Raw genomic sequence first — 20,487 nt, forward strand, 5'->3', positions numbered from 1 at the left:
AAATCACAAGTAGGCAGAGAGGCAGGCAGAGAGAGAGGAGGAAGCAGGCTCCCGGCTGAGCAGAGAGCCCGATGCGGGACTCGATCCCAGGACCCTGGGATCAGGACCTGAGCCAAAGGCAGAGACTTTAACCCACTGAGCCACCCAGGCGCCCCGCTATGTTGTCATTTTAAAGGCTACACAGTACTCTGTTGTGTTGATGTGTTGTCATTTACTAAATCTATTATTTGTCAGGTCGTATACCAATCTACAGTGAGTATTTTTGTGCAGTAGTTTTGACTCCTGAATTCTTTTCTGAGAATTGGAGAAGCGTGAATGAACATCTTTACCGGTCTTTCTGTCTTGCCTTGTTTTCTGAAAGAGTCGTACCAGTTTATACCACAATAGCTGTGAAGGGAGTATGGTGACTGAATTGCTTTCAATGCCCATGTCTTTTTTAGACAAAAAATGCCGTTGAGAAGTTCACCGATGCCAAGAAAAATTTATTGCAAACTGAGAAAGATGCTGAGGAGTTAGAAAAGAGAGCCCAGGAAACTGCTGTTAACCTTGTCAAAGCCGACCAGCAGCTCAGGTAGGTGGAGTCCCTCAGCTGTTCAGGGAGATGAGAAGTTTGGTTCTAAGGGGCTAATAATCGCCTTATGGTAACTGTGGCTGGTTAAGTCTAAGGGGCCTTGGAGAATAAGGCAGCGTGTTTTAGGTTGCTCCAGGCTGACGCAAAGGATTTGGAGCAGCACAAAATGGAGCAGGAGGAAATCTTGAAAGAAATAAATGAAGTTGTGGCAGCAAAAGATTCAGACTTCCAGTGTCTCAACAAGAAGAAGGAGGTCCTGACGGGAGAGTAAGTACAGCCCCTGTTGGGCACATGGGGCTTGAGCCGGAAGACGGCACTGGGGGTCCAGCCTCCCTTCGGCCCCGCTCCAGTGCTGCTGCCGCTGTTTGCAGGCTGCAGAAGCTGCAGGAGGACATCGAGACCGCGCAGCGCAGCGAGGGTCACCACCTGCAGGTCCTTCAAGAGTCCGAGAGCCTCCTGCAGGCCACGAAGGCTGAGCTGGAAAAGCTGAGGAGGCAGGTAGGGAAACAGATGCCTTGAAAAACAAGCTCGCGCTGCTTTGAAACCCACATCATAATGTATGATTATAAAAAGTAATGCATGTTCGATTGTAGAAAAGACTGGAAAATACAAAAGAAGATAGAAAGCACAAATGAGGCTGTATCTCCTAGTGATTAAGAGTAGAGTCCAGGGGTGCCTGGGTGGCTCAGTGGGTTAAGCCTCTGCCTTCGGCTCTGGTCATGATCTCAGGGTCCTGGGATCGAGCCCCGCATTGGGCTCTCTGCTCAGCGGGGAGCCTGCTTCCCCCTCTTTCTGTGCCCGCCTCTCTGCCTACTTGTGCTCTCTCTCTGTCAAATAAATAAATAAAATCTTAAAAAAAAAAAAAAAAAAAAGAGTAGAGTCCAGGGGCGCCTGGGTGGCTCAGTGGGTTAAGCCTCTGCCTTCAGCTCAGGTTATAATCTCAGGATCCTGGGATCGAGCCCCACGTCGGGCTCTCTGCTCAGCGGGGAGCCTGTTTCCCCCTCTCTCTGCCTGCCTCTCTGCCTGCTTGTGATCTCTGTCTTTCAAATAAAAAAAAAAAAACTTAAAAAAAAAAAAAGAGTAGAGTCCAATCCACATTTGGATCCCAAGTCAATAGAATGCGTTATTGAGTGAAGGAAGCAAGCCCCAAAGCAGGATGCACCCTGAGCTCACTTATGCTAAATGTGCTTATGAACACTTGTGCTTGTATTTTTAGTCTATATCAAAGTACAAATCAGTCATCTGATAAAGAGGCATTATGAGTATCTTCTGTTTTCTTCCTTTCGCATGTCTGCATTTTCTGCTTTTTATATAAATACATGTGTACCATCCTTAAAATTGTAAATAATTTTTTTAATTTATAAAATGAGTTTTTATTTTTTTTTTTTAAAGATTTATTTATTTATTTATTTGACAGAGAGAGATCACAGTAGACAGAGACAGGCAGAGAGAGAGAGAGGGAAGCAGGCTCCCTGCTGAGCAGAGAGCCCAATGCGGGGCTCGATCCCAGGACCCTGAGATCATGACCTGAGCCGAAGGCAGCGGCTTAACCCACTGAGCCACCCAGGCACCCCAAAATGAGTTTTTAAAATCCCTGCCTGACTTCCATTGCCAAGGTAGTTAAATGGAATAAGGTATAGATATGTAAGTGTTTTGAAAACCATAAGCTGAGGGATAATCATTATTATTATATTGTTATTTTTGCTATGCTTTGAGTGCTTTTATGTAGGTGAGCTCAGGATCTTTATCAGGCATTTTGTGCATGCACCCCTGGGGCCTGGCCCTCCTGACTCATGTAGCTGGGATAATTACAATTAGGCTAGTTCCTAATTTCCCCCACAACCATTAGCTGGACTGGATATTCTTCATCATAGCAGGCACTGAAGGTTGCATGGTCTTTGACAAGCTTTGCATTCTTCCCTTTTCTTTAATGCAGGTGTCGGGTCAGCAGCAGGAGATGGCCATCTTGGACAGGCAGGTAGGGCATAAAAAGGAAGAGCTGCATCTCCTCCAGGATAGCCTGGTCCAGGCCAAAGCTGACCTCCAGGAAGCTCTGAGACTGGGAGAAACCGAAGTAACTGAGAAGTGCAATCACATTCGGGTGTGTTTTTCACTAGGTTTTCTTAAGAGTCCTAGGATGATGTTGGAGATTTATTCTGAGATATTTTCATTGGTTTCCCCTCTAAATGCAAATATAAAAAAATTCCTCAATCTTGACCCTCTGTAGCATCAGTTTGATGTGGTGTTACGTGTCTGGGCTCTGGCTGCGTGGGTAGCTCTCTCTGCCACTGTGCCTTTTCTCATACCATTTCTTCTCCAGGAATTTTCTTTTTGTGAATGTCCGGATCCTACCCATTTTTCATGGTTCAGCTTGATGCCTCTAAGAAGACTTCCCTGACTTTTCCTTTACCTTGGAAGGAGTTTCTCTGTCTCCTGCGTTTGGGGGCACTCTGCACATTTCCTAGGGCATCTTAACCTTTCATGATTGTGTTTGTACTCCTTGCCTAAATCTCCTCAAGGTGTTCAGACTCTTGAGGGCAGGAGATGTACCAGAGTCAGCCTTTTCTTTCTATGACAAATTGCCTTACACAGAGTAAATACTGCTTATGCATTTTAAATGAAGGTAATGTGTGACTTTCTTACTTCTATTATACAGAAATATGTTGGTGTAAAATAGAATACAGTGCTCTTCTTGACATAAAAGGCGAAACTGAACTTGTTTCCAGATTAGAATTTTTGTGAAATGAGATAGTTAATAAAAAAAATTGATTTCAGTGTAATTTCTATTCATAATTTTGTAAAGCAGAGTTGACTTTTTTTTTTTTTTTGGCACAGGAAGTAAAATCTCTTCTGGAAGAACTCAGTTTTCAGAAAGGAGAACTGAATGTCCAGATTAGTGAAAAAAAAACTCAACTTGCATTCATAAAGCAGGAAATTGAAAAAGAGGAAGAAAATCTTCAGGTAGTTTTAGGACAAATGTCTAAACATAAAACTGGTAAGTTTAAAGGAAAGCAATCATATAAAGTTGGAGTTTGGAAATATCTCTATTCGAGATCACAGAAAAAATACAAATGGTGGAATAAACTTCTTTTAAAGTTCAGCTTTGTTATAGATGAGCAAAGAAAAGCAGTACTGTAAAAGGAATACAGTATTTTCTGCCATTCAAAAGTTTACTGATAAAGTTTATTTAAGAGCATAGTAGTCATTATAATTACTGACCAGGGTGTGGAGAAGGAAGAACACTTAACAGGCTATTTGATAGAGAAAATTGGACCAATCCCCCCAATGTTTCAAGTCTGAAAATTCATGTTTATTGAACCATTTAGCCCATTTCTAGTTACTGAGAGAAAGGAAGCATTTATATACCTTGCAGCAATATTGTATTTACTTAGTAAGACTTTATTTCCTTGTTTCACAAATTAAGCTGCCTGAGTTGGTTACTTGCAACAAAATTTATAATGAAATTTGGAAATTTGGCCAATCTAAAAGCCACATTTTAAACATTTAATGGCATGCAAAAAATGCTGATGGGAAGACTGAAAAAATAGATATAAAACTGAACATAGAGCATAATTCCAATTTATTTGGAAGATAATGTGCATGTGTGTGCACACACTCCTGGAAGGAAATACATCAAATTGCTATTGCTGTAGTGATCATCTTTGGATGGTGGGATAATAATGGGTTTTCATTTGTTTCTTTTTTTTCTTGAAATTTTCCATAGTGAGCAAATATCTGTACAATCAGAAAAGAGAGTTAATACTTGAAAATCTATATATTTTTTGAAAATCTATATTTTAAAAGTTAAAAAATTGTTGGGGTGCCTGGTGGCTCAGTGGGTTAAAGCCTCTGCCTTCAGCTCAGGTCATGATCCCAAGGTTCTGGGATCGAGCACCACATCAGGCTCTCTGCTCAGCAGGGAGCCTGCTTCCCTTCCTCTCTCTCTGCCTGCCACTCTGCCTACTTGTGATCTTTGTCTGTCAAATAAATAAATAAAATCTTTAAAAAAAAAAAGATAAAAAATTGTTATTTGAATCTCAGCTTATGTATTTTAGCATTTTACCCATTTATTTTGACTAAAATTCATTTAGATGAGGTAATTGCTCTTGAAACTAGATCTTTGTTAATGTTTTTGTTAAAATGTTTTTAACAAAATTTAATAAGTTAATGTTTAGCAATATTTAAAAGGATTTTTTTTTCCATTAAAACAGCTCCAGGGTGCCTCAGTGGCTCAGTTGGATAAGCCTCTGACTTTGGCTCAGGTCATAGTCTCAGGGTCCTGAGATCGAGCTGTGCTTCTAGACTCCCTGCTAAGTGAGGAGTCTGCTTCTCCCTCTGCTCCTACCCCCATTTGTGCACACGCCTCTCTCTCTCTTTCGCCTTCTCTCTTTCAGATAAATAAAATCTTTTAAAAAACACAATTAGCGGGGCACCTGGGTGGCTCAGTGGGTTAAAGCCTCTGCCTTCGGCTCAGGTCATAATCTCAGGGTCCTGGGATCGAGCCCTGCATCTGGCTCTGCTCGGCGGGGAGCCTGCTTCCCCCTCTCTCTGTGTCTGCTTGCCTCTCTGCCTACTTGTGATATCTGTCAAATAAATAAAATCTTTAAAGCAAAACAAAACACAATTAGCTCCATTAATCCAGCATAATATGTTTTGATGACCTATTGTTTCTTGTATCAACAGCATTATTTTCTGTTTCATTTTGTAAATGTTTTCAACTACATTTAATAGCACGGATCATGCTCTGTTTCCTCTTAGAACTAAAGAATATTCTGGACATGTTGCAACTTGAAAACAATGAGCTGCAAGGTTTGAAGCTACAGCATGACCAAAAGGTGTCTGAGTTAGAGAAGACTCAGGTTGAAGTGCTAGAGGTAATAAACAAAGCCGTTTTACCCTAAGCCAACTGTAGTCTTTCTCTTTGGGCATGTGTAAGTCCCCTTTTATCTGTTTTAGGAGAGACTGGAGTTGGAGAATCTGCAGCAGACAGCCCTGCGACAGAAAGGGGAGATAGAGTGGCAGAAGCAGCTCCTTGAGAGGGACAGACGGGAAGTAGAGCGGATGACTGCTGAGACCCGAGCATTACAGTCGTGTATTGAGTCTCTGTGCAAAGAAAAGAAAGATCTCGAAGAAAAACAGGATAGCTGGGAAAAGAAGTTGGCACAGACTAAACGGTGAGAGCAAAACCCAATAAGCTTGCCAGATCCCTTCCTGAAGACTAAAGCATAATAAACACACTATAAAAAGGGAATGGAAATGGAGAAAAGAAAAGAAAGTACTCCACGAACCCAGTATCACAGTACAGCTCACCAGCAGCATTTCTGGGTGGATTTCCTTTTAGGCTTTTCTTTCTCCAAAGCACTTTTTAAAATAACCTGTTGTGGATTTTTTAAGGTAAAATAACAAATGCTAGAAGATGTAGCTGAGTGGAGAAATACCTGTTTGTCGGTGGAAAGGCAATATTGTTAAGATTCAGTTCTCCTCAAACCGATCTATAGATTCAGAACAATCCCAGTCAAAATCCCAACAGGCTTTCAAAATAGACATTGACAATCAGGTTCTGAAATTCATGTGGAAATGCACGGGATGGACATGGAATAGGATCTGAAACTTTTTAGCTATGACACCAAAGCAACCGTGAAGAACAAAAGTTTAGGGCTAACACTAAACCTGATTTCAAAACTCAGTATACAGCCATGGTGATCAAAACTCTATGGTACTGGTATAAAGACAGAACAAGCAGTCAGTGGAACAGAATAGAAAGTCCAAAAGTAAGCGCACAGATGTGTGGACAAATGGTTTTTTTTTTTTTTTTTAATTTATTTATTCATTTATTTGAAAGAGAGAGAGACATCACAAGCAGGCAGAGAGGCAGGCGGTGGGGGGGGGTTGGGGGGAAGCAGACTCCCCGCCGAGCAGAGAGCACGACGTGGGGCTTGATCCCAGGACCCCGAGACCACGACCCAAGCCGAAGGCAGAGGCCTCAACCCACTGAGCCACCCAGGCGCCCCATGGACAAGTGGTTTTGACAGAGATGCAAAGGCTTCTTTTTCAGTAGAGAAGAGACAGTCTTTTCAAAAAATATTGCTGAAATGATTGCATATTCGAAACCCCAAAAATGAACTTCAGCCCACACCCATATTCATAAAAATTACCTCAAAATGGACCATAAACATAAATGTGAAACCTAAATATATAAAGCTTCTAGGAGAAAACATAGGAAAAAAACCTTTTTGACCTTGGGTTAGGCAGAATTTCCTAGATAGGACACCCAAAGCATGGTCCATAAAAGAATAAATTGGTAAAATTGAATGTCATCAAAATCAAAACTTCTCCTGAAGACACTGTCAAGATAATGAAAAGACATGTCACAGACTGGGAGAAGAATCTTTGCAACCATGTATTTTCAATAAAGGGCTTGTACCCAGAGCATATATATACAAAGAACTCTCATAACTCTATAATGAGAAAACAAACAATCCCGTTTTTCAAATGGGCAAAAGATTTGAGCAGACGTTTCACTTAAGAAGATGAATGGATGGCAAATAAATACATAAAAAGATGTTCCTCATCATTAACCATTAGGAAGATGCAAATTAAAACCTCGATAACACTACATACCTATTAGAAAGGCTAAAATTAAAGACTGATCATACCAAATGACATGGAACTTACATACACAATTGGTGGGAGTGTAAAAAATGTTAGACTACTTTGGAGAATAATTTGGCAGTTACTTAAAAACTCTTACATATATTGGCCAGAAGAGCTACCATTACTCCTAGATATTTATTCATGAGAAGTGAAAGAGTGTGTACATACAAAGAATGATGTACTTTAATGTTCATAGCAGCTTTATTTGAAACAGCCAAAACCTGGAAACAACCTAAATGTTCATCAGCTGGTGAATGGCTAGACAAATGACTGTGTATCCACATCCTGGAGTACTGTTCGGCAATAAGAAGGGAATGCAGGGGGCTGCCCGGGTGGCTTAGTTGGTTAAGCAACTGCCTTCGGCTCAGGTCATGATCCCGGAGTCCTGGGATCGAGTTCCACATCGGGCTCCCAGCTGAGTGGGGAGTTTGCTTCTCCCTCTGACCTTCTCCCCTCTCATTCTTTTTCTCTCTCTCTCAAATAAATAAAATCTTAAAAAAAAAAAAAAAGAGAGAGAGAGAGAGAAGGGAATGCAGTACTGACACACACAGCAACATGGGTGAACCTCACAGTGACTCTGCTCAGTGACAGAAGCCAGCCAGAAACCAGCCCACACTATAGGACTCTGGTCGTGTAAAAGAAAGCAGGCTCGTGTACATCTGTTTTTTGGACAAATCCTATTGCACAGTTGTGTTTCCTGCTTTCTCACTTATCAGAAGCTAGCCATCTATTTTAATTGCCAGATTTGGGGAATTCTGAGTGCTGTCCATTTTGTTATCCTGATTTTTGTAAAACTTCAGTTTAGTGAGTCACTTTTCAAAAAAATCTCGTGTTTAGAAAGCTGAAAATAAGATGTCTTTTGGAAATGAGTTGAATAGTGTTAAGGTTTATAATCGTTCATAGTCTATAACCATCCAGTGAAAGGATAACAATGTTCCTTGGCTGTGTCTTGTACGTGGCTGGACGTTTTGTGTTTGATAGTCTCACTTACTCTGCTTGCACGGTAGGGTTTTAGCAGCTGCAGAAGACGATAGCAAAATGGAGCAGGCAAACTTAGAAAGGTTGGAATTGGATGTCAGAAAGCTGCAGCAGGAGCTAGACCGACTTAACAGAGAGAAGCTCTCACTGCATAAAGACCTGGGAGCGGTGCAGCAGCAGCTACAAGGTATGAAGCTGCCCCTCCGCAGTGGGGGGGAGGGGAGGGTGTCCTTCCTTTGGTTAGGTTTTCTTTTCTTTTCTCTGAATATACAACCTTTTATTTTCTTCCAGATTTGGAGTTTAATTATACAAAGATGAGAAGTCAGGTTTTGTAACCTAAAAATATTTCCTTATTAAAACTATATTAATACTTTTGCAAACTATGCAGAGAAGATAGGGACACACATATGTGCATTTTATAGAGCTGCATGTCAGCCATGCCGGATCCCTGGGCAGGGAACTCCCAGCGCGCCCTCGCTCATCTGTGAGGACACAGAGCTGTCTTTGTTGAGGCGTACACGGTCAGTCCAGCGTGGTCAGCCCTCTGCCACGAATGTGTCTGTTCAGTTGTCCGCTTCTTAGAGCACACACTGACCTTCCTCATCCACCAGCCGTTGGGGGAGGATGAGGCCCATTCTTCTGGGAGGGTTTCCTGCTGGCCCTCTTCCATCAGCATATCTGGAATCAGAGGGTTTTCCATAGCCTCTTCTCTTTTTCACCTCTTGCTGAAGCAGTCTTGAAAAACAAAACCAGAACTCAGCGATTCCTCAGAAGGAATCTGTTACCAAAGATCATCTCCATGAGGACTGACCCTGGCTGTCCAACACTTGTCCATTCAAGATGGAAACTATCTTTGCCCCTTGGTCCCACCTCATGGGTTCTTCTTTTGTTTCCTTTTCTTATTATAGAAATAATTCATGCTAATGGGCATGGGATTTATTTTAGAAGTGACGGAAATGTTCTAAAATTAGATTGTGTAGTGATGTTTGCATGACTCTGTGAATATACTTAAAGCCAGTGAATTGCACACTTTAAAATGGGTGAAATGCTTGGTGTGTGAATTATATCTCAGTAATGCTGTTTAAAAAAAATAGTTCATGTTCCTTAAAGAACAATTTAAAAACAAGCAAAAAGATGAAATAAAAATGACTATTGACCTCACCCCTCAGAGGTAATTCCTATTAACAGTGTGGTGAATATCCTTCCAGATTTTTCCTTGGGGGGTGTGTGTGTGTAGTTTTAAAACAAAAAAGAAAGATGCAGATAATACCTTCATTATCAAAACTTTGTTAAACACCCATGATTAGAAGTTGCTAAGTAAGTCTAGCTAACAACATACTTGTACTTGTTAAGCACTTACTGTGTCTCAGACACGATTCAAGTATTTTATATGCATTTCATTTAATCTTTGTAATATTTTTTATGATAGAAACTCTTTCACCCATTTACAGATGAGAAAATGTAAGCTTAGTTTTCTGTGATTTCCTCAAGGTCATAGAGCTAGCAAGTGACAAAGCCAGCACACATAGAAAATCTATTCCCAAATTATCTCCCTTTAAGATTGTACCAAATTTACAAATTTACATTTCTCCCAGCAACGTAGAAGGTATTCATTTTTAAACCATGCACATTGTCAACACTAGGTATTAACTATACATTTTTTTATTATGAGGTTTTGAACATGTAAATCTAAAAACCTGAGCTCCAAGCCCAGATATAGGTTGTGCGTGTTAACTCATTCTTTTGACCTTTTGATAAGTAAATGCATAGCCATACACTTAACAGAAATGAGTTTATATTCACTTCCACTCTACTTTTTTGGGGGCTGATGGGAATTGGGGAAATGCATTCAAATATATTTATATTATGTAAATGTTATTTCTGTAGAAAAACGAGAAGCAGTAAACTCACTACAGAAGGAACTAGCGGATGTCCAAGACCATTTGAACCTAGCAAAACAGGTAAGTTTAACAAATGTAATCTTCTAGTAGTATCCTGAAAGTATGCAGACAATTGGTTAAAATAAAAGACAAATCAAGTAGGTTGGTTCCTTTTCATACCAGCAGGTCCCATAGGGCCATTTTTTTAAAGATTTTTATTTATTTATTTATTTGACAGAGAGAGATCACAAGTAGGCAGAGAGACAGAGAGAGAGGAGGAAGCAGGCACCCTGCTGAGCAGAAAGCCCGATGCGGGGCTCAATCCCAGGATCCTGGGATCATGACCTGAACCGAAGGCAGAGGCTTTAACCCACTGAGCCACCCAGGTGCCCCCCATAGGGCCATTTTTAAGACACAAACATATATACACAAAACTTTTGGTGCAGAGCAGTGGTTTTCTCATTTATTTTCAAAGTTTTACTCAAAGATAATAAGGAAAATGGCGGCTAGACCAGAGCCTAAAACCCTCAGCCAGCCCCTCTGGGGGCTTCAGGCACCAGATGGACCATCTCTTACTCATGGCACAGATAAGGCCTGCACAGCCTGGCTCAGATTTAGTTACTCTGAGCAGCAGGGTAACTGCCAATTTCAGAGTACCTGGGCCTCCATCTTGTCAGATGTTCAGTAAAGCTGATTCTTGACCCTTCTACTTTGGATAGTCTTAAAATTGTTATCCTATGAGAATAGTGCAATAATTTCAGTTTCAGAGAACCTCAAGCAAGTTCTGGGCCTCAGTTTCCACTGTGTAAACTAGGGGTTGGATTGGACATCTGATTTCTTCCATCTGTCTTTAGTAATCTGTTTCTAAGATGTATAAAACTTGAAGTATTCCATCTTTAAAAAATTCTTACACAGTAGGCTCTAATGAGTATTTTCTGTGTTGTTAAAAATACAATAAATTTCTTAAAAAAAATACAATAAATTTCTTTAAAAAGTTTAATTTGGATTCCTTGCATAAATAAATTATTTTCTGAGTTTTTCAACCCACATAAATATTTCAAATAGTAACAAAACCACGACTTTAGGTTTATTTTCAATGAGAATTAAGCCTTAGTCACAGCTCTCCTTAGTCTTCTTAACAATCTTGTGAGGTGGGTGTTGTTTATTCCCACCTCAGTGATGAAGCAGCTAAAGTTCAGAAGAACTGGGTCTCTCAGGTTGTGACATCTTCTGTCATCTTCTTAGACACTAAAAAGAGGAAAGCTGGTGATTAAATTGCATCCTGGGTGCCTTAAATAAGTTTGTTGAGATAATAAATGATGTGGGACTTTCATGTTTATTTTGTCAGACTTGCTGGATCTCAGGAGGGGCACTCGCCAGCCCTGGGGCAGATGGCTTTGTTAGTAGTTTCCATTTGTTCTTTCACATAAAGGACGTGCTTCACACCACCCAGCATAAGGACGTGCTGCTCAGTGAACAGACCAGGCTCGAGAAGGATATCGGTGAATGGATGAAGAGGACCGAAGACTGCCGGAAAGAAGGGGAGACAAAGCAGCAACAGCTTCAGGAGCTTCGGAACGAGATTGAAGAAAACAAGGCTAAGCTAGCCCAGCAAGAAATGGTACTACACATTTATGATTTTACAGAAAAAACACTTTGTCACTTGGGTGAGCTTTTCCCGGCCGAAGCTGTGAAGGATCGCCCATAGGACTAGTTCCCTTAACTGCCCTGTGTAACCAGGAGGATTTTACACCAGCGTTTTGCTCTCTCGGTATTAATATTTGGACCATTAAGGCCACAGAACACGGGTCCTGTAAAGAGTCTTGCTGGCCCCACGAATCCTTTCCTCGCATGGTGGCCAAATAGTTTGCCAGTCCCAGCACGATCACCTCTGTAAAGGGAACTCACTGTCTCTCACTGGGCTGTTTCCTACATTCTCTGGAGCTGGAACCTGGCTAGTGTCCGCGAAGGTTCCCTCATCTGGGATACAGTGTATTTGTTATATTATGACTGTTTGTTCTCTACTAAGATGTTTCAGAGACTCCAGAAAGAGCGAGAATGTGAAGAAAAAAAGTTAGAAGCCAGTAAAGTGGCTCTGAAGGAGCAGCAGCAGCAGCTGGAAAGGGAGTTTGGCGAGCAGAAAGGCAAGCTGGACCAGGTGCTCTCAAAGCTGCTCTTGGCTGAGGAGCGTGTGAGGACCTTGCAGGAAGAGGAGAGGAGCAGCGAGACCCTGGAGAAAACGCTCTCCCAGACCAGTATGTGTTCCCAAACATGGCGCTTTGGGAGGGGGGCGGCACTGGTTGTCTTGCCAGGTGTGTAGAGGAGACCCAGAGCCTGATCACGGCCCAGAAGGGGTCAGGAGGTGCATAGTGGCAAGGAGATGCCCCGTTGGATCCTGCTAGCCCCAGGAGAGGTGACAACAGGCTCAGAGACACAGGGCATTTGTCTTTATGGAGATGGGAGTTGATCCTGAGACTATGTGGTCTTTTTATTCGACCATACTGCCTACTTCAAGAATGGTGCCTCAAGGCAGAGAGATGTTAAGGCAAAGAAGTTCCAGAAGGCACTCTGAAGGCTTTCTATGAAGTACGCTGTTTTGAGCTTTGGAAATGATGATCCATTTCATCTCACCCAATCAAAAAACAATTATCAACAGTTCTACTTGTGTCCAAATTTGTCATAGTGAATGGTGCCAAAATACAGGTATTTGCTTTTGGGTCTGTTTGCGCTTTCTTGAGCCATGTATCAATGACAATGATATGGAAATCCAGGATAAATGATAGTTCCCACAGCAATAAGTGATTTTTTTCTTTCTTAGGCTTCAGGGTTTAACAATGGTCAGAAAATGTTCTCTGGTGAACTTGATGAAAGGGTTATTACTCCTTCCTCCCCAACTCTTGATTTCATCCAGACCAGCCACTTTTTTATTTTCTTTTTTCTTTTAAAGATTTTATTTATTTGAGAGAGAGCGAGCACAAGCAGAGGGAGAAGCAGGCTCCCTGCTGAGCAGGCAGCCCCATACGGGACTCGACCCCAGGACTCTGGGATCATGACCTGAAGGCAGACGCTTAACCGAATGAGCCACCCAGGTGCCCTAGACCAGCCATTTCGTTGTGAATGAAACTTAACTAACATATGTGCTGAGTCTGACCATACCTGACATGTGAAAGTGAAAGAGAAATCTGGACAGGGTGTTATGCAAGAGTGTGGTTAGAAAAATCTATTTTCACTGTCATTGTTCTTTGTAAGCATTATTTATTGAGTACTTAATGTGTACTATGCATTTGCATATAAGATTCTCACGGAACACCAGGAAGTAGGCACCTCCTGTATAAAATAGGGCTCATGCCACTCCAGATCCCGTGTGGTTTCCACCGCGCTGCCTCCTGTGAAGGAAAAGTATGTGTGCACTCCCTTTATTAAAACCCGGGTTTATAAGAAGCACTTCAGCCATCTATTTCCATGACTCCTGCCCCTCAGGATTGCTGTTTGTTCTCACTGGTCCCTGCTAAAGGGAAGACAATAGCTGTCTGTCACTTTGGAATCCAACCCTCTAGGGCCCAGTTTTGTCAGGAGGCACCTTCGTTAGGGCTTTTACCTGGGCCTCTGATGTGGGTCGGGGGGATTCGGAAGATCCAGTGATGCCCGAGTGGGTGACATGTCCCTACCTGCCCATAGCTGGACCAGGGCCTCCGGCTAAACTACTAAAAATGCTCATTTCAGAACGGCAGCTTTCAGAACGGGAACAGCAGTTACTGGAAAAGTCAAGTGAGCTGCAGGCTCTCCAGAAAGAGACAGACTCTATGAGGGCAGACTTCAGCCTCTTACGGAACCAGTTCTTGACAGAAAGAAAGAAAGCCGAGAAGCAGGTTGCCAGCCTAAAGGAAGCACTGAAGATCCAGCGGAGCCAGCTGGAGAAGAACCTTCTGGTGAGTACCCACTGCCCTGGCAGCTCATGAGGAAGCACCACATTTACATTTTTAGACTAAAACGCTGCTTCAGTGTGGAGAAAACAAATTACCTGGCAGCCCAGTTCCTAACTCAACTGTTTTTTGTGTATTGATGCACAGTGTGATCTTGAAGCTGATAGTGGGCTGTAGCCCTCGAGGAGCTGAACAGACAGTGTCAACACGAAGCAGAGAGCACTCTCAGCAAGGAGCCTCTGCTCACACCTCCACTGACAGGGGCTGCAGCAATCTGGGGGGGAAAAGGCTTAACATGTTTGCCCATCTGCAGTCACTGCTCACAGATTTTTCGCATCCTGCCCTTTTTAGTCAGATTAGCTTTAATTTTCCTAAAACTAAGGAGCTCAGTCTACCATGCTTTTATCCCTGAAATCTATTTGGGATAAAATTTGGGGAGGTGAGGGGCGCCCGAATGGCTCAGTCGTTAGGCGGCTGCCTTCAGCTCAGGTCATGATCCCAGGGTTCTGGGACTGAGCCCCGCATTGAGCTCCCTACTTGGCGGGAGGCCTGCTTCTCCCTCTCCCACTCCCCCTGCTTGTGTTCCCTCTCTCACTGTTTTTCTCTCTCTGTCAAATAAATAAAAGTCTTTTTTTAAAAAATGGCGGGGGAGGGAATACTCTAAGTCCACAGTGGTCTATTCTGGGTGGAGGCAGATGGGCAGTGGTAGAGACTGTCACAGGAATGGAGGAGCTGATGGCTGTGAATGGGTGTGTGTTTCCCAGAGGGTAGGAAATGGGTGTTTCCCAGAGGGTGACACGCTTACCACTAGTGATCAGCAGCATGACTGTAAAGATAACACGGAGGTGTCTAGGTTTTCATCCTCCGGGTAACTCTGTGAGGATGGCTTTTGTTCCTGTTGCAGTAATGGTGGCTCAGGAAAGGAAGGTAATGTGGCAGAGCTAGGATTCAGACTTTGGGCTAACAGACTCTGACCACCTCTGTACTATAGCTCTACCACAGCCTCTAAAGGCCGGTAGTGTTATCCCCACGTTACAGCTAGAACCTCAATGGGAAATGGAGTTACAGAGCTAGTGAGTGTGTAAGCCAGCAGTGCACAGCTCCATGTGCCAGAGCCCAGCCATGTCCTTCCTCCTGCACTAGGAGCAAAAGCAGGAGAACAGCTGCATGCAGAAGGAGATGGCGACAATCGAACAGGTGGCCCAGGACAACCACGAGCGGGCCAGGCGCCTGATGAAGGAGCTCAACCAGATGCAGCACGAGTACACAGAGCTCAAGAAACAGGTGCGTGCCCAGGAGCCCCTGCTGGCCGCCCGGAGCAGAGAAGGCCCGGTAGGCATGCTCACTCCCCACTGGGCACAGTTTTCGTTTCTTAAGTAGCTCTTTTAATAGGAGTATTTCTTTGTGGAAATTATGAAAGCTGATTATAAGAATGTCCTTTAAATCAAATCTGTTTTTCTAGTCTTAAAATTTAGAAATGCACCTCTATAAGAGAAAAGCATTTGTTCAAAATGTACTTTTAAAATCCCCTTAAGTTCAGCATCTTATGTTTTTGAAAGAAAAATAGCAGTTCTTCAGCATGAAATTTGATCATGTTCCAAAGTGCTGTGTTGAAATGTTAGATTTTATGCCAGAAACAAGTCTAGAAGACCCAAATGCCTAGGAAGGAAGAAATGACCCAGCAGAAACCTCTGATACCCTGTGGTGTAACCAGGCTCAGAGCAGTTCACACTTAGACTGGGAGAGTCTAATCCTACGTGGAAAGTTCCATAAGTACATGACACATTAAGCAGTTCAATTCCAAGTAGGTCCCAAACGTCACCCACTCGTATCTGACTCTCACTCTTCAGATGACAAACCAAAAAGATCTGGAGAGAAGACAGATGGAAATCAGTGACGCAATGCGAACACTTAAATCTGAGGTGAAAGATGAAATCAGAACAAGCCTGAGGAATCTCAACCAGTTTCTCCCAGAACTACCAGCAGATCTGGAGGCTATTTTGGAAAGGAATGAAAACCTAGAAGGAGGGTTAGAAAGCTTGAAAGAGAACTTCCCATTCACTGTGAGTGAGAGACCATCACCTTTTGAAGAAAAATTGAATTTTTCCCAGACTCACATATTGGTAAGTATATATCCTGCTGCTCTCTGGGCTTTGTTAGAAGATAATTTGTTCCCACCCCCCACCCCCCAGATAAGCTGAAAAATACATGTGGAACTTGGGGAAGGCGGGAGGAAGGAAAGGCTAGCAACGTTTGGGGACTCTGATGTTTCCCTCTCCCTCTGAAAAAGGACGAACACTGGCGTGGAGAAGCGCTCCGAGAGAGACTGCGTCACCGTGAAGATCGACTCAAGGTTGCCTTTAAAACAGTACAGTATGAGATGGTTGGCATGTTGAGGACAGTGGGAAATTGCTTATCACCACATACTGCTGCCATTCCCTCTGTTACGGCATGAGCAGCTTTCTAGATTACGTGGCGGAAGCTTAGAGAAGTTGGCATCACACAGTAAGTGGCAGGGGTTAGCATGCAAACCATTGAGTTGTGGAGTTAAGCCCAGTGTTCTGGGTAATGCTTCTTTGCTTCAGCTAAAACTGACAGAACCTAAGGACCTGGGACAGAAAACAGAGATACAGTGATAAACAAGAGGCTCATAGACCAGTGGTTGGGGGAAAGATAGGCTTTGGGTGTCAGACAGAAAGTTGTTTGGCTCAGAACATGTGGAGTCTGGGGGCCTGTGAGACATCCAGGGCCGATCTCTCCATAGGCAGCTTTCAAAGAGTCTAGGATTTAGCGATCAGCACTGACCTAAAGATTTGGGGGTTAAGTCCCCTAAAGGTGCAAGTTGGAAAAAGAGAGGAAGATAGAATGAGAGGGCAGAATGTGTTTGGAGAAAGGCTCCATACACAGCATGAACCGGGAGGGAGCCATGCGCTGTGTTGAGGGAGTGGAGGTCCTTGACGTCCAACAGCCTCCAGCCGCATGTGGCTACTTAAATGTAAAAGAATTCTATCAGGTTAAAAGTTCTTCAGTAGCCACAGTTTTAGTGACTCGATAGCCACAGGTGGCTGCTATATTAGAACAGATACAGAACATTCCCATCATCACAGAAAGTTCTGTTGGACAGAACTGCTGTAGACTTGGAGAGAATCCTTTGAAAGAAACAGCAGGGGGGCAAGCTAGAAAGTAGCATGGGGTTGAAGACTGAATGCACTGTGAGAGGCACTGAAGATACCAAGTATAAACCAGTCTTCTGCTAAGTCTGGGCAGGAAAGGGAGAGAAGGAATCATAATTTAATGGGGAGGCCAGGGATGCAGAAATCCCAAGTATTGTTGTAAGGGAGAGAACTGCGCAGAAGGCCCAGTTAATGACAGCACAGCATGGTACAAGTTCTATGCACAGAGAGAAGCCACCAGCACCTTCTATGTTTATTTTTTTTTAGGACAAAGGCACTTTCAGCAGCCATTCCTACTTCATGATAATCAGATCAGCCCATCAAGTGTTAAGCATGAGGAAGCTAAGGAGTACATTTCTTCTGTGTAAAACCCTAAATTTTACCGTAATGCTTTCAGGCCCAGCTTCGACACTGTATGTCCAAGCAAGCAGAAGTGCTAATTAAGGGGAAGCAGCAGACAGAGGGCACGTTACACAGCTTGAGAAGACAAGTGGATGCTTTAGGGGAATTGGTCACCAGCACTTCTAGAGACTCCACGTCGTCACCTGGTCTGTCTCAGTTGGAATCTTCCCTGGCCGAGGACTCCCAACCTGGACCAAGCCAGGTAAGAGTACGTGCTGTTGTAGACATGAAAAGTCCCTGAAAGCTTTGGGGTCCCTAATCTATATAGTGGAGACTCAGAAGGCCACAAATGCCACCTTCAGGTCTCTGGAAAACTTGTCTTAAGACAGATTTGCTTTCAAAACTGGTCCCTAGGAAAACTGGAACGGGTTGGTTGGTAGCCCTAGGAGGACGACAAGGTGATGGCTTAGGGAATGGCCTAAAACTGGAGACTGGATGAGCCGTCAGGGATATAGGGAATTCTCCTGATGATCTCCACTGCTGGATTTCCTTGTTCTCTACTCCATCCGCAGAGCATTTAGGCTGTGCGGCCAGCATAAGTCCTAGTTTAGTCTGTCCATCTCCCTGCATCTCAGGAAAGGATGCCTGGCTGTGCCTTCTGTTCCTCCTCACAAAAGTTTGAACTCGGACCTCTTAGCACAGGGTCTCTACAACCCCTAAAGTTCACAGAGCCTTTCTGTGTGAGACCTTGAGAAGGTTAACGCTTAGGAGGAGCATGAAATAGACTCATGGAATCGGTCAGTAGTGACCCAGAGATAGATAATAGCTACCATTTTTGAGTGTCTACTGTGTGTACTAATAAGCACTGTAATTATATGTATTATCTCGTGTAGTCTTTGTATCCTAGGAGGTAGGAAGTATGCCTTTACTAGACGAAGAAATTGTGTAAAATGAAAAATGTCACAGCAGAAGATGAAACCAGGACTTCGGGTCTCATCTGTCACTACCACAGAGCAGTATAGCGTATAGCTGAGCCACAAGGAACGCTGAGAAAGAGCTGTCTCTTTTGTAGGCACACAGCTCAGCAGCAGCAGAACCAAGATTTGAATGTGATTACCTTAAAACCTTCTATGGTGGGACCAAATGAGGCATAGGCCAAAACTATCATGGACCTCAGGGCAGGTCTTAAGAGTATCAGGAGGCACTGAGTATTGCAAAGAAGGTGGGTTTAGAGGTGAGACAGCCCAGAGTCGTGGAAGATGAGTACATGGGGATTTGGGTGCCAGGTTTAGTTATCAGCATGGGGTGACAGCCCGAAGAGTTCAGGCGCTCCGGATGCAGGAGAGTAATGGTGGTGTAAGAGACACAGTGGGTAGGGGGAGGACTGCTAGAATTCTTTTGGAGTCTGGGGTCATAATCCAGGTTTAAGAGATGAAAGCCTAAACTAGGTTGGAGTTAGGGGCTGGCTTCTGAGCTGTGTTTTCATCTCCCTTCTTTTCAGAGCTCCTTCCAAGTTCTACAAGGTCCGTCACAATTACTAGACAGTTACCGACACTGATGCCATCCCCAGCTTCCTGCTTGCAGGGTACATGTTACAGAGTTCTCTTAACTACCACTTTCAGTTGGAACATCCTGAATTCTAGCTTATCTTACAATCCAGTAGCTTTTTTACTTTTTTTTTAAAAGATTTTATTTATTTGACAGAGATCACAAGTAGGCAGAGAGGCAGGCACAAGAGAGAGGAGGAAGCAGGCTCCCCACTGAGCAGACAGCCCGCTACGGGGCTCGATACTAGGACCCTGGGATCATGACCCGAGTGGAAGGCAGAGGCTTTAGCTCACTGAGCCACCCAGACGCCCCTTAATTTTACTCTTGAATAATTTTGTACAGTGGTTCATCTCAAAGTATTTTTCCAAAGAGATACTCAAATACGTATTTTACCTGTTAGCCATCGTGAGCTGTCACTTAGTTCTGTTCATTGAAGACTTGTTTTTACTGTTCCAAGAAGGCATCCTCTTTGTGTTTCTGCAGGAAAAGAACTGCTCAGCCGGATGAGGAAATCTCGGAGGAAATCCCTTCTCTACTACCTCACCGTGAAGTGGAAGGCCGCTTGGTTTTGCTCCAGATGCGGGGAACTCCAACACCGCACCTCCACTGTAGCTTAGCTCACATGCTGTGAACGCTGGGGTTTCTGTAAATCACATGTACATATGGGAAGAGTTGTATACAGTTTAAACCTGGATGGCTGGGGAGTTTGTTTTTTTTAGCTTTGAAATGTATTGCCATAAAACCAGTGATTGTAATTGTAAATTTGAGGCTACAAACTGGTTAAAATCTTAGCTACAAAGAAAAAGAATGTACTCAAGCCCTTCATTTATAGTGTCAAATTTTATTTTTGGATTTTGTTTAAAATCTATTTTCATATGAAAATAAAAGATAAAATAGTCTGTCATTTGACTTTACATTTCATCGATCTACAGTAAAGCCATCAAACGTTTACCTTCGTTCCAAGAGAACAGCAATTTCCAAATGGCTCTCCATCTTTGGCCCGGAGATTGAAGTTTGTTGTACCTGTCAATGAAAATACACCACGTGGAAATATCGTTCATAAAACTACTATACCTGAGGTGCTTTTCCTCAACCAAAAATATTCTTTGATGGAAAATTAGCAGAATCTGACCCAGTGGTAAATTCAAATTGTGTTTGACTTTTAAATCTTTGAACTACTGTAATTAATGGCTCTGCTTCATGATCTACAAATACATTATTTCTCTAAAAACAATAGCAACTGTCACAAAAGACCGTGTGGCAACAGACTTCTTCTCATGGGTAAGGGGAAGTATGAAACTACATGTTATAGGTTTTTAAATACTCCCAAGGCCTGTTTTCTAGGCCCGCAGACAGCTTATGAACCATAACCATACAGTATGGTGTGGTGCAATCATCCCTCTCTACCCAAGGAGGAT

The 20,487-nt window shown here is 43.1% G+C and overlaps 1 protein-coding gene across 1 annotated transcript in view; it reads left to right on the plus strand.

Moving 5' to 3' along the window:
• The window catches only part of CNTRL (centriolin), an 88,936-nt gene extending 68,963 nt beyond the window's left edge, over window positions 1-19,973 (plus strand). The window contains exons 28-44 of the mRNA XM_080819771.1: window positions 441-571; window positions 698-838; window positions 943-1,069; window positions 2,508-2,672; window positions 3,407-3,566; window positions 5,330-5,445; window positions 5,528-5,745; window positions 8,233-8,390; window positions 10,091-10,164; window positions 11,516-11,704; window positions 12,113-12,338; window positions 13,807-14,012; window positions 15,150-15,338; window positions 15,857-16,129; window positions 16,297-16,359; window positions 17,577-17,783; window positions 19,553-19,973. Of these exons, the coding sequence (XP_080675897.1) occupies window positions 441-571; window positions 698-838; window positions 943-1,069; window positions 2,508-2,672; window positions 3,407-3,566; window positions 5,330-5,445; window positions 5,528-5,745; window positions 8,233-8,390; window positions 10,091-10,164; window positions 11,516-11,704; window positions 12,113-12,338; window positions 13,807-14,012; window positions 15,150-15,338; window positions 15,857-16,129; window positions 16,297-16,359; window positions 17,577-17,783; window positions 19,553-19,576 (2,667 nt within the window). The 3' untranslated portion in view covers window positions 19,577-19,973. The remainder of the gene's footprint in view (window positions 1-440; window positions 572-697; window positions 839-942; window positions 1,070-2,507; window positions 2,673-3,406; window positions 3,567-5,329; window positions 5,446-5,527; window positions 5,746-8,232; window positions 8,391-10,090; window positions 10,165-11,515; window positions 11,705-12,112; window positions 12,339-13,806; window positions 14,013-15,149; window positions 15,339-15,856; window positions 16,130-16,296; window positions 16,360-17,576; window positions 17,784-19,552) is intronic.
• Window positions 19,974-20,487: the final 514 nt, after the last annotated feature.

The sequence above is a fragment of the Martes martes genome, assembly GCF_963455335.1.
Source record: "Martes martes genome assembly, chromosome: 12".
NCBI classification, from domain to species: domain Eukaryota; kingdom Metazoa; phylum Chordata; class Mammalia; order Carnivora; family Mustelidae; genus Martes; species Martes martes.